This window comes from Taudactylus pleione, unplaced genomic scaffold (genome assembly GCF_031769625.1).
Source record: "Taudactylus pleione unplaced genomic scaffold, aTauple2 ptg000156l, whole genome shotgun sequence".
NCBI lineage: Eukaryota > Metazoa > Chordata > Amphibia > Anura > Myobatrachidae > Taudactylus > Taudactylus pleione.
The window spans coordinates 19,619,486-19,635,383 of NW_028284558.1; the positions used below are offsets into that span (position 1 = coordinate 19,619,486).

Here is a 15,898-nt window from a genome sequence, read left to right on the forward strand (position 1 = left end):
TGTCATTGGCTTTTCGGCTGGTTGTAAACATGCCGCTTAGTAATTACAGGGTTTCTATACTTCTAATGAAAAAAATCAATGGTGGTCCGTTTGTCAATTGTGTTCTAAAGGCTTGTAAGGGGGGGGGGGACCTGCGCTCTTTATATGTACATACTGTAGAATGGTGGATCTGCAATATCGCCAGTAGATTGAGATCCTGCTCTCTTATAATACAAATAGAAATGGCCAGTGCCGTAACTAGGGGTGTGCGAGCGGTACCACTGTACAGAGCACAGTGCCCTGTCGGCGGAACTGCACCATGCAGCCAGAATCCCTACTTCAGTGCTGCCGGAGCATCCTCTGGATGATCCAGGCAGGCATCCTACAGCTCTAACAGCATCCCCGAAGCACCCTGAGGAAGCTCCGGTCAGATCTGTAATTATGTAATTGTTGGGGCTGCTGGCCCCACCCCCTCTCCATGGTGTCATGCTCTCTTGTGGGCGTGGCTAGCACAGGGCACTGAAAGCTCTGCTACGGCAGTGGAAATGGAGGTTGAAAGGTCGTGTGTGAATGCCCTTAGTAAATCAGTGGATTGCAAAACCGCCGGAAAACTGCCGTAAAGCCTCAAGCAGAAGCTTAGTAAATGTGTCTTATTTTAGGAAACCTAATTACAAAAAAATTTTCCAGTATGTGCTCATTCTCATATGATAAATGAACTTATAGTTACACTATAAGTTCAGTTATCATATGAGAACTAGCACATACTGGACATTTCTGAGCAAGAAAAGATGCATTTTATATTTAATAGCAATTGTGACTATAAAGTAGTGTGCAAACAATTACAATTTATAGATTGATTTAAAGCAGTGGTTCTCAAACTCAGTCCTCAGAACTCCAAACATTTCACATAGCAGGAGCACAGGTGTATTCATTACTCACTGACACATTTTAAAAGATTCACAGGTGGAGCTAATTATTTCACTTATGATTCTATGAGGAGACCTGGAAAATAAGTACTGTTTGGGGTTTTGGAACATGACATGTAAAGAAGATACTGAGCAAAATGAATGTCCTGTGCAACCTGATATCTTTGTACTATTTAGATTGATTTAAGTAAACCGTGAATACATCCACAGCAACTGTAATACCTTAGTTGGTCTGCTGTATTAATATAGGATACAAAGAATGACAGGTTTTAGAAGACAGCACAGCAAACCGTAATGGGCCTGATTTAAGGCCCCCATACATCAGAGATGGATTGCAGCAATTGTGCAATTTGCAATCGATTGTGTATAAAAATCTGCAATGTATGGCTTCACAGATCGCAGATTGCAACCAAAAAGTGATTGGAATTGTTTAATCAGATTGTCCAACATGTTGGATTTCACAGATCGATTTGGGCTGTAGATCGCTAGTGTATGGACATGATCAGCAGATTTGCAGACCGTTTCTAGCAAAATGATGGGCCTTTCAAGATTGCCAGATCTGTGTTTGCTGCAATCGAACTGCAAATCACTGAAAAAGATCTGTAGTGTATGGGCGCAGATAGCTCGATTGGGAAATCCTGAGATCGGGCAATAAATCTTCAAATTGTTCAATTGTGGTTTTCAGATTGCTGATGTATGGGGGCCTTTAGAGTTGAATGAGAATATGCCCCTTACACATATGAGCTAAATATGTCAGCACACTAATGTTTCCACGTCTGTGCTTTTAGTCACATGTATCTAAGGATATGTGCAACCTTAACTTTAGCAAATGGAGCAAGAAGCATCAATCATCATAATCAACTCCAAAATGTGCACCCTGTAGGTGCAATATTGCACCCTGTAGGTGCAATATTTACATTTCATCACCAGCTGACAAATTTCAAGATCTGTTTAACTTAAAATTAGATGCATCTAGCAGGGCAGTGCTGCGCCTGCACACCCTTACTCATTCTATACATTAATGTCCCTCGTCCAGAGCACAAAGGATACATACTACAGTACATTGTGTAGACCTTTACAAATGACTTGAGTATTAGATGTTCAGACCTTTTAATTGATTTTCCCATCCTGCATTTTAATGAATAAAAGAGATGCGTGTGACTGTACCTCCTGAAATGACTGTCTCCAGACCTGTTCCGTTTATGAAAGCACGTTTGATTGTCTGGGTCTTCACATCAGTCCAATACAACCTCTCTTCGGCAGCATCAAAATCCACCACTGTAACGTCATCAATGTTTGGCACGGTAAAAGCTGTAATGAAGTTGAAATATGGATTGTCTATGTCTACTCCCCGTATCTCTGACCTCCTCGCGTAGATGAGAAACTTCTTCATTTCTGCAAAACAAAAATGTACATTCAATTTTAACCCATCTGTAATTAAGCTGCGTATTTCCGACATACAGTGCAGACAGCCTTTTTTTGAGGCCAACTAAATTCATGAGTTTGGGGTCTATTTACTAAGCAGTGTTAGGAGACAGAGTGAAAAGTGATAAGAAAGTGATAAGGTGCCAGCCAATCAGCTCCCAACTGTCATCTCACAGGCTGTGTTTGAAAAGTGACAGTTGGGAGCTGATTGGCTGGCACCTTATCACTTTCTTATCACTTTTCACTGTCTCCTAACACTGCTTAGTAAATAGACCCCTTTATACCATGTGCATTTACTAGGAACACGTTACATCAGTTCACTACCAAATTACTAATTATAGTAAATTGATAAACTTTGTTCACATGAATATTGGTTCGTGTGCAATTATTAAAACTGTAACCAGCCAGGTATAACTCTGTCAAATATCGACTAAATTTCAACAAATAATTCAAACTTAAGTTGAAACAAGAAGACTTTCCAGAGTGATAGCAGTAATAAAATAAAACACATGCTGGTATTAAAAATACTGACTAAAACAAAATAACTGTTGTGCACTTGCAATTTCATGAAGTCTATGAACAACTTGGGTCTGTTCATCACTGAAACCTGTATTTAATAGTGACCAAGAAAACGCTATTTGTGCTGTTATCTTAGACAGCAGAAGCTTCGACTTGGCCACGTTGTAAGGAACAGGCATGACAACTGGGATAACTGCCCGTGAGTCATGAATGGATAATACTGTAAAGCTGACAGAAACCTGGTTAAAATATAAAATGTAAACTGAAATGATTTTTGATTCTGAACCGAATAGTATGTTCAAAGAAGGTAGTATTTGTACATACTGTATGTATACTTACTTTTTTTATCTCCCCCTAAGGAAGAGAGATGCATTTGGCCAATGCCACTGGTAGGTGGGACAAGTAGTATCATTATAGCATGGCCTCCAGGGCAATAAACTGAGAATAGCATAATCACGCCACCGTTCTGCCAATTTCACTATAACATTGGTGGGATGCAGGAAGGTAACCTGCTCTCTTGGGTGTCCGTAGGGGACTCTGCCCGGACATTCTGGGAGAGTAAACTAGTATGTTGCGTGTAATCAAGAACAATATACTGTATCAGTTTTGATTGGTTCTGTGAAAGCTATACTAATGAAAGTAAATATCTAATTTGTTGGTACAGATGTAGCCACGCTCATCTATGACGCGACGCGAACAGATTGCGGCATGGATGGCGCAACTAGCATGCCCACGGCACTATGCCGTGATGGAGCGCACGTGCGGGCGCATCGCGGCAACAATGAGGCTGGCTACATCCATATGTGACACTCTTTTCCTGCAATTAGCACAATGCAGCACGGATGGTGTATGGTTTATGCAGGGTGTGCACTGACAAATAAAATGTATGTCACACCAACAGATATATTATCTGGCAGCCTGTGACCCACCAGATATCGTGACCAGAAGTAAAAGGGATAATGTCCTTCAGTGTATACACTACACGATGTGGCCGACTTGTAACTTCAAAATATTGCATTGGAAAGACTTGCTTGATGATCCAGCATGACAGACCAATCGATATTTTCGGATTGGTCGCACACATACACAGTACAATTATCTGGACGATCCGTCGATATTATTTAGATTTCCCAGATAATTGTATAGTGTATACCCAACATTAACATTACTGCCTCACAGCAGTGAGGTCTTGGGTTCCATTCCTACCATGGCCCTAACTGTGTGGAGTTTGTATATTCTCCCTGAGCTTGTATTGGTCTCCTCCAGATACTCTGGTTTCCTCCCACACTCCAAAAATATACTGGTAGGTTAATTTGCTCCCAACAAAAATTAACCTTAGTGGGTATGTGTGTATACATGTGGTAGGGAACATCAGTGGTGTATCCAGGGGGGAAGGCGATTGGAGCGATCGCCTCCCCTAGCACAGTCCGCATTATGCACTGAGCTGGGCAGGCTGTGCTCACCCTGTGCTGTGATTGGAGCCTGTGTAATGTGCTCCCCATCTGGAGGGTGTGTCAGTGACAGGCTGTCATCGGGGAGCCTAGGAGCGAGAGAGCACAGCCGGCTCCCCGCACCCTGCTGCTGCTGCAGGACTGACCAGAGACTGTCATCCGTGCACTGTGGCGCTGTCTGTGCACTACTGACACTGTGCAGGGATACATTACAGCCTCTGTCCTACACCGCTGCTACTGCCCCCGCACAGAGGGGAGGGGGGATGGCTCCTGCTGCCCTCAGGCAGAGGAAGAGGGAAAGCAGGAAGATGGCTGGGGAAGGGGCATGAGGGAGATGGCTGGGGGAGTGGGGAGCAGGGGGATGGCTGCTTCTGCCCCAGCACAAAGGGGAGGATGGCTTCTGCTCTTGGACAGGAAAGGGGGTTGCAGGGAGATGGCTGGGGGAGGGGGAAGCAGGGAGATGGCTGCTGGTGCTAAAACTGTGTATTCACAGTAACTCTCCCGCCCACAGCTTAACCCTAACTTTCCCCTGCAGCCTAACCCTAACTCTCCTGCCTGCAACCTAACCCTAACTCTCCCGCCTGCAACCTAACCCTAGCCTTCCCCTACAGCATAACCATAACTTTCCCACCTGCAGCCTAACCCTAACTCTCCCACCTGCAGCCTAACCCTAACTCTCCCACCGCAGCCTAACCCTAGCCTTTCCCTGCAGCCTAACCCTAACTCTCCCACCTGCAGCCTAACCCTAACTCTCCCACCTGCAGCCTAACCCTAACTCTCCCACCCACAGCCTAACCCTAGCCTTCCCCTGTAGCCTAACCCTAACTCTCTTGCCTGCAACCTAACCCTAACTCTCCTGCCTGCAACCTAACTCTAGCCTTCCCCTGCAGCCTAACCCTAACTCTCCCACCTGCAGCCTAACCCTAACTCTCCCACCTGCAGCCTAACCCTAACTCTCCCACCCACAGCCTAACCCTAGCCTTCCCCTGTAGCCTAACCCTAACTCTCCTGCCTGCAACCTAACCCTAACTCTCCCGCCTGCAACCTAACCCTAGCCTTCCCCTACAGCATAACCATAACTTTCCCACCTGCAGCCTAACCCTAACTCTCCCACCTGCAGCCTAACCCTAACTCTCCCACCGCAGCCTAACCCTAGCCTTTCCCTGCAGCCTAACCCTAACTCTCCCACCTGCAGCCTAACCCTAACTCTCCCACCTGCAGCCTAACCCTAACTCTCCCACCCACAGCCTAACCCTAGCCTTCCCCTGTAGCCTAACCCTAACTCTCTTGCCTGCAACCTAACCCTAACTCTCCTGCCTGCAACCTAACTCTAGCCTTCCCCTGCAGCCTAACCCTAACTCTCCCGCCTGCAACCTAACCCTACTGTTGACACTCTGACAATGTTGACATTTCACCTGTGGACATGCAGAGAAAGTTGACACATTGCATGTCGACATCATAACTGTGGACATTGAGGTGATTGTCGACCTTTTGACTACATCCCATATATTTAAAAGTAGCATTAGCCTAGACTGTGATAATGACTGTGACATCTGGTGGCAATACAATATGGGACATGAGGCTCTAGTTATTTTATATTGTAAGTAAAAGCAATATTCATGAAGATGCAACCTGTCAATTCGTTAGGAACCACTGACACTGAGGCACTTCTCTGGTTCCCAGTCACCTGACATAGTGTATTCTCAAAATGGGAGCATCTACTGTTCATACGCAGCCTACAGTATTCATCTGTCAACTCTGACATGTATAAATGGGAAAATGAGCAGGAACATCTGGCTGTCTGGAAGAGAACAGATGCTGTGTCAGTTGTAATGTAGATTTAAAGGGGACCTGCATTTAATAACACGAGTCCAGGCTTGAAGGGGTTTCATTTTTTGTACATCCCCTGTTAGTTGGGCAAGCCTGCACTCATGCACCATTTGGAGGTGACCCCAATTGTTAGCAGACAGCATCTGTTCAATGACAGTGCCGACAGCCAAAGATAAGATTGCTGATAGCAAGAGATACGTGAAAGAGGCAAACTTACTGCCAACTGACATGATTGACTCATCTGGAAGCCATATTTACTACACAGCTTCATAATGGGTGCTTGGAAACCTAGGGTTGGTTAGATCTTTTCCTGACAATCAGTATTACAGATTGCACAAGTGCATTCCAAGCAATAATAGGGTCTGGGGCACACCCCAAAGTAGTACTTTAGTGGTCTACAGTTAGAGTGTAACCCAGGGGCGTTTCTAGAGAGGAGGGGGCCCGTGTGCAGGCTCAGTCACGGGCCCCCTCCTCTCGGTCTGGCGGCTCTGTGGCCAGCACTGCACTTATAGACTCTGGGCACTAGAGTGTGCCCAGAGTCTATAGCGCATGCACAGGTCACCAGGAAAATGGCCGCAGTAGCCATTTTCCGTGTACTGCGCATGTGCAAATGATGGGAAAATAGAGGCGGCCATTTTCTAGCCATTTGTACAGTGCAGGCACCGGCGCCGACATGAGACTCCGGAGAGGTAAGTGTGCTATGTGTGCAGTGCGGGCCCCCCTGGGCCCAGGAGCCCATGTGCACCACACACCCTGCACCCATTATAGATACGCCCCTGGTGCTGTGTAACCAATAAAGAACACCGGCAAAGTATGCTTAACTTATAAGTAGGGCTTTTTTGTAGTGGTAATCCATGATGCGCAGTATCAAAACAATTTTTTTGGTCTAGTTTTTAATTCTTATAACTAGTTCCAGAAAGTAGAAGACATAAGTGAAATAATTTCAGACATGAATAAAATAAATATCCAGAGTCTGGGAGTTACTAAAATCTTGTATCAACTTGTTATTTTAGGTGAGTAGTGAAACCTTTTTTTTGTGGAAAAAAAACACTCCTTATAGCAGAGGTTCCCAAACTCTGTTCTCAAGGCATCCCAACAGTTCAGGTATTAGAGTGGTTAAATCAAATTGACTGAGGTACTAATTAAGGCCCTCATTCAGAGCCGTACGCTCTGAGCAGAGCGCACGCTCTGAATGAGGGCCGGGCTCCATTTTCATGGAGCGTCCTCCTGGACACTCGTATAGCTGTGGGTCACCACCCACAGGCTATACGAGCGTGCTTTTTGATGGCCGCGATGGTCGAGACCATCGCGACCATCGAAATTGCGAGCCGGAGCCTGCGGTTGAGGTTTTCAACCGCAAGCACCGGAGTGATTTTGGCTCTATCAGAGCCAAAATCACTCCCACTGACATCACTAGTGATGTCAGTGGGCCGGCTTCTGACGGGAGGCGTTCCCGTGGGAACGCCCCCGTCAGGGAGGCACGCCCCCGGCACGCCCACCAAAGGGGGCGTGCTGTCAATCAACATTGACAGCACGCCCCCTTTGATCGGACACAACGAGCGAAGGACTTTCCTTCGCTCGTCGCGTCTGGCGCATGCGCACGACGGAGCTCCCTCCGTCGTGCGCATGCTCAGTGCATAACATCGACCCACTTGCGAGCGGACAGCCGCTCGCGAGTGGGTCTGAATCAGGCCCTAAGTCATTAATGGTTAAGCATGAACATCCTTTAATTCTGGACTGTTATGCTGGACATACAGTACACCAGTGGTAGCCAACCCTGGTCCTCAAGAGCTACCAACGGTGCATGTTTTGTAGGTCTCCTCACAGAATCACAAGTGATATTATTAATCCACCTGTGGATCTTTTCAAATATGTTAGTTAGTAATGAATACACCTGTGCACCTGCTAGGTGGTCTGGAAAACGTGAACTGTTGGTAGCTCACGAGGACCGAGGTTGGCTACCACTGCAGTACACTATACAATTATCTGTCAGATATCTGTCCATTCTGGCTGGTTGGAATGAAAATCTGGTAATGTATGGGAGCAAATGACAATCAACCATTTGCTCACAAACACTGGAAAACAGACAAAAATGGTCGTTCAGACAAATTGGTTAAAATTAGGGATGAGCGGTTCCGGTTCCCTGAGAACTGAACCCACCCAATCTTCGGGGATCCGGGGCGATCCGAGGCACCGCTCGGATCTCTCCTCCTGCCCTGGATCCCTAATCAAGGCAAAACCTCTCGATCCACTGTGTCGGATCTCGAGGTTTTGCCTCGGGCGGCCATTTTTAAAAATGACTTTGCCCTAAATGGGCAAAGTGCTGATCAGCATTATGTTGCTAATTTGCATGTAGCACGGACTCGGGAGATCAATGCTACATGATTGACACAGAGCACGGATGTGTCAGTGAGACCCATCTGTCCTGCTGTGTATTTCCGTGTATTTCGTAATGACGCAGATGCACGCACGGACCAGGAGATCCGTGCTACTTGCATCTGTGTCACTGACATTGCCGCAGGGTTATTAAAATTTACCCTGCGGTTCCCTCCATTGACTACAATGGAGGGAGCCGTTCATTGGCTGAGAGACGGGGGATGACCTCTGATGTCATTCAGGAAGTACCATTCTACTGAACGGTACTTAAGTACGTGGTTTCGCGATTTTCAGGGTTTTTTTTTGCCAAGTCCGTGGGATGCCTACTTTGGAACGAAGAGGACAGAACCTCGCATAGGAGATGGTGAGTATAGTTTTTTTTCACAGGCCCCCCTATGGATACTTTAACGGAGAAGTGGACCGATAGCTACAGGGATACATAGGTGAGTATGTGTACATGTGTGTGTGTATGTGAGTGCATGTATGTTTAATAAATGTATACTGTCACAGTGTGAGTGTCCTGTGTTTTTGTAAACATTTTTTACAGGTGAACTACAGGTACTAGTGGGCCCTTAATGCCCTGCATGCTGGTACTTGTGGTTCTCCAAGTACCAGCATGCCGGGCAGGCTTGCTGGGACCTGTAGTTCTACTTGTAAAGACAATGTTTGCTATTCTTTATTTACACCACACCACACTATCAACTCGCCACCCACCGCCATCAGGGGTGGCGGGGATAGCACCGGGCTATCAGCCTGGGCCTGGGGTGCCCAGGAGAGGGGGACCCCTTTATTGGGGGGGTCCCCAGCTCTCCAGGGATGCCTGGCCTGGTCTGACTAGCAGTCAGGGCTGATACTGCGGCTGGGGGGCCCGGTAAAAGGGCTCCCCTGGCTGTGGCATCAGCCCCCCACTAGAAAAAGTTTGGTGCTGGTTTTAGAAGATACAGGGGAACCCTACTCATTTTTTTCCCTTGTATTTCCAGAACCAGGACTGGATCAGAGCCCAGTGCTGGTTGCGCAGAATACGGGGGACCCCTATGTCGTTTGTCCCCTGTATTTTGGCAACCAGGGCTGGTTCTGACTAGCCCGGTGCTGGTTGTGCTTAAGTACGGGGGACCCCTACGTCATTTGTCCCCTGTATTTAAGCACACCCAGCACTGTGGGTGTACAGCAGGTTGTATTTCATTTACACCAATGTGTGGGTGATAAGTTTTCATGGGATATTGAACGGAAACACAATGAAAACATTCATAAATGACTTACCGCGACACGTCCTTTTATCGGAGAATAACTTCATCAGATGAGGACAGGCACAAGCAGCTGTTCTGTTGAAATTGATCAAACACAGATGGGAGCAGGGGCCTCTCCCGTTACCGGTGGCACAAGGATTGGGAGCTGAAAGGATATAAATAACAGTAAATGATTTAAAAATACATTGTCACACATAGTCCATTTTACTTGAGTAATAATGTTGTTTTCATTGTACATTTTTTTTACCATTCTCTGTTGAATATTTCCTTTTTATGCTAAATTTGAGCACATACAGTATTTATCCCAAGTCTAGATTCACCTGTGTTGCTCCATATTCCCTCTACCATAGTGCTCCCCAGACATTAGGATTATATTTATTTTCTTGTTACGCTATATACATACAACAAGTTGGATGTATGAACTTTTAGGGGTTAATCCAATTAGGTGCAAATTGCGAGTAGGGAGTTTGTTTCTTGAAACTCGCAGACTTCGTGTTGAAGCGCGCTCCAGAGAATTCTCCAATCCAATTAAAAATGCCTATTCGCACTACTCGCAGCAGAGGGGTGTGAATTGACTCCCAAATGAGATTTGAGAGAAATGCATGAAAATGTGGGGAGATCATCCTGGACCCCCCAAAAAGGATATTTTCAATAGCAGGACTGTATAGAAGGCTGTTTGTGGACATTAGGAAGGTACTCTGGGTTTTTAAATGGTGTCAAAAGGCTGATTTGTGGGGGGGGGGGTTAAATGCAAGAAAATTATAAAAAACAAACTTTTTCGTTTAATCTCAAATAATTAAACGAAAAAATGGCAAAAAAGTAGGAAAAAGGGTGATTTGGGGGTACTTTAAGGGCACCTTGAAAAATTGAAAAAAAAATTATAAAAACATTAATTTTTCAACTAAAAAATTATTGTAATTAAATTTGGGTTGCCTAAACTAACGAAAAAGTTGATTTGGGGGTAAATTGATGACAATTTTTTTTAACCCCAAAAAATGACATGTAATTATTGGACTAATTAAGCTAATTGGAAACTTCCTATTTTCTAATTAGTCATTGGGGTGTCCAAGGGGTTCAGCACAGTGCCCCAACATTTTAACCTTAAAGTAAAGATTTTAATTTCCATCTCTCACCCTCAGGTAGGTGCGAATGGAAAGTTGCGAATTCAGTGTGACTGATTCAGTGCGAGTTGCTGATTAGATTGCAAAATTAATTCGCTATGTGAATTCGAAGTGAAAATAGCACCTCGCACCTAATGAGATTGACTCCTTAGGCTCAATAGCTCATTTCTTTGTGCTGTTGTTCAATGTTTGGACATCACACAACTGAAAGATAAGAGAAATGATCCACTTTTGTTTCCCTCACAACTGAAACGATCCAGAGAACGTCCAACTTCCTGTATACACACTACACAATTATCATTCCTATATGAGTAAAATAAATGTCCCATTTATGCAGCTTGGAAACAAAATGTGGTCCCAAGAACTAGCATTAATTTGACTTATATAGTAGAAACAGAATAATTCTGTTTATGAAGAATTGATTTTTTTATATGTTCTGTAATGCTTGTAATGTTTTATAAATAATTATTTCAAACACCTTGAGTTTCGAGTTACAGGCAGCTTTGATCACAAACAGAAGACACAGAATGGATTATATGCCTCTGACTTTAATGGGTTGGGGTTGCTTTGCTCTAACACTTTGTAAATATGGAAACATATTCTCCGGATCAATCTACTGTACATCTGTTGACAAAGAACTTCTGGGTTCTAACTTCCACTTTTTTACTAGAGTTGTTCTAGTGAGTCTGAGCTTGTGGAGTCAAGACTTGTGTTTATTATTACTGGTGCAATGTAATATTGACAGAATCTGTCAGCCCGTACTCATTTTACCATTATATGCCCTTTTCGCCTAAACATTTGCTCATATTTATTCTTTTAGAATAAATATTTATACACTTTTAGATCTACCCATGCCATACTTTACCTTGCATTTTTTATTTCCATTATTCTGTACAGTTGTATTGATACATGTAATTGTTACCTTCTTGACCAATAAGAGAAAATAATTATATTAAAAGAAGCTGGTATCTATTATCTAAATGTAAATTTTCTGTGCATCAGGAAAAATGACCCACCTGTCTGTAAGGTGTCTCCCAGAGCTGTCCAGGCAGCAACAGTGAGGGGTACTACAGTATCCTTAAATATAACAGCTAGCCGTGGTCCTGACAGGACATATACATAGGAAGACAACTGGGCTCCCTTGACAGTCCAAAGGAATATTTTCGTATAACTGATGACTGCAATTAGTAGAATCCTGAATTTGTCAATTCATTTATGCAAACTATGCACTTAGTTACATAATCATGTTTCAGCACATTGGTAGCATATAGAGATGTATGTAGTCAAAAAAGCACCAATTCAGATCTATAACAGATAATTACAAATTGGTTGTTCTTCCCTCAGGATCCCTCCACATTGGATCCCTCAGGATCCCTCCAGGATCCCTCCCTCAGGATCCCTCCACATTGGGCCCCACTGATGCATCACTGCTCGTAGACTCTGAATCCAGAAGCACAGTGATAGTGGTACAGTTGCAGTGGAAACAGCGCTAGCCAGGTCATGAAAACTCAAACTAACTGATTGACTGTCTTCAGTAGCACTTGGAGATGACATCTGTAATGCCAGAAAACCCGGGTCACAGCAAACCCGGGTTCAGTGTAAAAGGGGTTAAAACGCACTCTGACCGATGCTCAGTCCATAGTTAGTGTCCCGGGTTGGAGCGGGTTTTTGATGAAAAAGGGTACTTCACCGAACATGGCTCACAACCTCTGTACAGACACCCAAAGGATGCTAATTGCAAGTGGTAATTTACATTACCACATTACGATTATGGGACATATTTATAATCTCAACCGCATTAGAAAGTGATAAATATGTCCCTTAAAGTCCAAGCTGTGAATGAAGGCAACCAAGACTGACCCCAATTGTGAAACTGCTTAGATAGCACCATGGAAATTGGTTTATGCTGTTTTATATTTTTTTATTTTTAGCAAGTTGTACTATACACCTATTTTACAGCATAAAGATGATGAAATAGGGGGTGTTGGATTGGGTAGAACTAAAATGGGGGCTATAAATTCTAATATAAGGCAATTGTGATGCTGAAGACATTGACGGCTCAAGGGCTCTTCATAATCTGCAACCGATGTTACCTCTAGCTTTGTATCTTGCAGCCATACATATTTGGATACCAACGGTATTCAGCAATTCTTACCTTCCCTGTAACCTCCGGCATTATCTCCCTGCTCAGCGGTCTCCTCCTAAGGTTAATAGGAAATTAGTAACAAAATGCTCATCTGTGGTTGATGTCCACAGATGCGCCACGTTGTTAAACCCCTGAGGGATCCAGCAAAGTCTTTCTGACCTCAAGGGTTACTCTTTGTCGGCTATAGGCAATTCCATATCAGGATGCTGTTACCTAGCAGCTAAAAGCTTTGCTTTTCACAGCTTGATAAATTGCCTGATTCTGTCAAAGAGATCTATGGGGACAGCGGTAAACATCGGTATACAGTATATAGGCCAATGAAATCTCTGATTAACCCTTTCTTAAATTGAACAAAGTAGTAAATAAGCTTTTTTTCCTGCCCTAAATGTGAGTTATGTGATCATTGGGATAAAATAAATATTGAGGCAGATTACCAATTTACAGTATACACAATAAAAAAGATCAAATACAGTCATTAGAACCCTTGTTACTAAGACTTCATCATTAGCCATAGCCATCACACCATATTTAACTATATAGTCCGTAGGAAACAGATAATTGTATTGATTTTACACTGTATTGTCTGTGTTTTTAACACAAACAATGTTTTGTCGCTACTTTGTATGGACAGCAATTCCCAGGAGACAGAAATTACGTGTTCGGTATCCTGGGTGGATGTTAAATCAATTGACAAGTATGAAAGGAAAATTAGGCCCTTGTGAAAGATGCAGGATATTACTCTGAGCTCTGTGTGTTTGGGAGAAGAGTTGTCTCCAGAAAATACATCTGAGCAATTGCGGAGTTTGTTTAAGAATTCCAATTTGAAAGTCTGTAATCTCTCTGTAATATTTAATTCATGCAAAGCCATAAGTAAACAACGGATCTTGTTGCAAGATGCTTAATTCATCAAATACTGTCTTTAGTATTTATATGTAAAAGGAGCTTGAAAATTGTTTAATACTACGTATGTTCTGTTTTATTGGACGTATAAACTTGCAAGTTATATTTTGTGCATTCCCTAATGTGAGCATAAATCAATATGTACTTCAGATTTAGACTCATATGTGGGAATTATAATTACTCATAGTCAGTGTGAATCCTTTCTATTATTTATTGGGCCAGCAGATGTAATAATATTGGCCACTGGGTGGCCAATGTTGTTGCTGAGAACTTATATATACTTTATTTTCACTATTGCATCAATGTGACTGGACCACCTTTTTTTGCAATTTATTCCGTATTGTTACTGAATTAATCTTTGTTAATCTATGGGCAGTATCCAATTAGACCTCTATATAGTTTATGGATTATCCCCATTTTTTGCCGATCTTTTTTTTCACCCTATCCTATTATTTCAGTGGAAATAATAGGATAATTCTCCTGAATACACCCACAATAAGATCACGGACCTACAGTATATGTTTTCACCACTTAGGTGAAAAAACAGCATTTATCGTTGATTATTTTTTGGGACACATCAGGTCCCGAAAAATATCCACAATAAGCCCCGCAGCGATCAATTAGCAGCACTACATTAGCGCTGCTATTTGGATACCCCCCAGAGAGTCAAATAGTGAGTAATTTATTCACCAGAAACATAATGTGGCTAATGCAGTATTGAACGGCAGCATGGCCGTAGAGAGCCGCCCCGGGCCCCATTAATAATGTGGCCATGGCCTAATTGTGGGAGGTGTGGTCACACCCCCCTTAGGAATAAAAAACCTATTTGCAGTGCCGCTTCCGCTGGGGAGGGGGGCGCTGTGAGCCCCTCAGTCCAGCGCAAATCCAGGGGGGAGGGACAATCAGTGTGATCGTTTCCCCCCACAGGCAGAGGAGAGGAAACCGCTGCTGCTGCTCCCCTGAAAGGCAGACTACCGTCATTGCTACAGCTTTGTGTGTACAGATCTAGGGACCTGATTCAGAGTAATGCGCAAACCGTTGTTAGAAGATCAGCGCATGCATAGGGTCGGTACTGCACATGCGCCTGTCTTCTACTGCGAGATCTCTCGCAGTTCCACAAAGCCACAGCCTGATTGACAGTAGTGGGCAAAGCTGGCCTCCAGTTTCTGGGAGTGCCTAAGCCAGGGTCTGCGTCTACCAATGCAAATTACCTGGCCTCGGCTGTGGATCTCCAAGGGGCAATCTGAGTAACCTCAGGTTTATTCAGATGGTCTATGGTCTCGCAGAACATCCAATGCTACATCTTAGGACACAGCACTCGGATCTGCAATGCTGTCAGGAGGTGGCTAGTTACACCAGACACCCCCTGCTGCATTAGCATATTAGTTGTACGGCATTGTACAGAGCTTCCCTGCACCTGTGCAATACAATACAACTCTGAATCAAACCCTAAGTGCATATGTTTGTCTATATGCAAACTTGTGTGCATCTTTGGAAGTGGACAGCCCCTATGCATAAGTTTGGTTTGACATACGTCTTCATCATCAGTGCGCACTTTCATCAGCCCTATACTTGGAAAAGATCCATCTGAAAACGTGTATCTATGCCGATGCACGACTCTCAATGAACATTGCCTACACTGCGGGCAGCACTATAGCAGCAATTCTGGCTTCAGGGTGCCTTTCCAGGCATGCTGCTAGCCAGATGCAGGGGTCGTGGGTGAGTGGCAGGGTTCTGCTCTCTGTACACTATTCTCACACCCCTAGTTATGGCCCTGCAGCAGGTAGAAGTGCATTTTTCATTATTTGAAAAGAAAGAAACATATTGCTATAATACAGTACTCTAAAAAAAAATCATATAATATAGGTGTAATGAATGAGAAAGCAGCTGTCAGCTTGAGAGGAGAACTCGCACTCAGCCTATCAGAAGCAGTAAGCAAGAGCTGGCGATCTTCACCATCCTCAATACTGTATTTTTA

The 15,898-nt window shown here is 44.0% G+C and overlaps 1 protein-coding gene across 1 annotated transcript in view; it reads right to left on the bottom strand.

Annotated features, from left to right (window-relative positions):
• The window catches only part of LRP1B (LDL receptor related protein 1B), a 1,691,377-nt gene that overhangs the window by 551,103 nt on the left and 1,124,376 nt on the right, over window positions 1-15,898 (bottom strand). The window contains exons 28-29 of the mRNA XM_088474914.1: window positions 9,767-9,898; window positions 2,073-2,300 (exon numbers count right to left, since the gene is read on the bottom strand). Of these exons, the coding sequence (XP_088331040.1) occupies window positions 2,073-2,300; window positions 9,767-9,898 (360 nt within the window). The remainder of the gene's footprint in view (window positions 1-2,072; window positions 2,301-9,766; window positions 9,899-15,898) is intronic.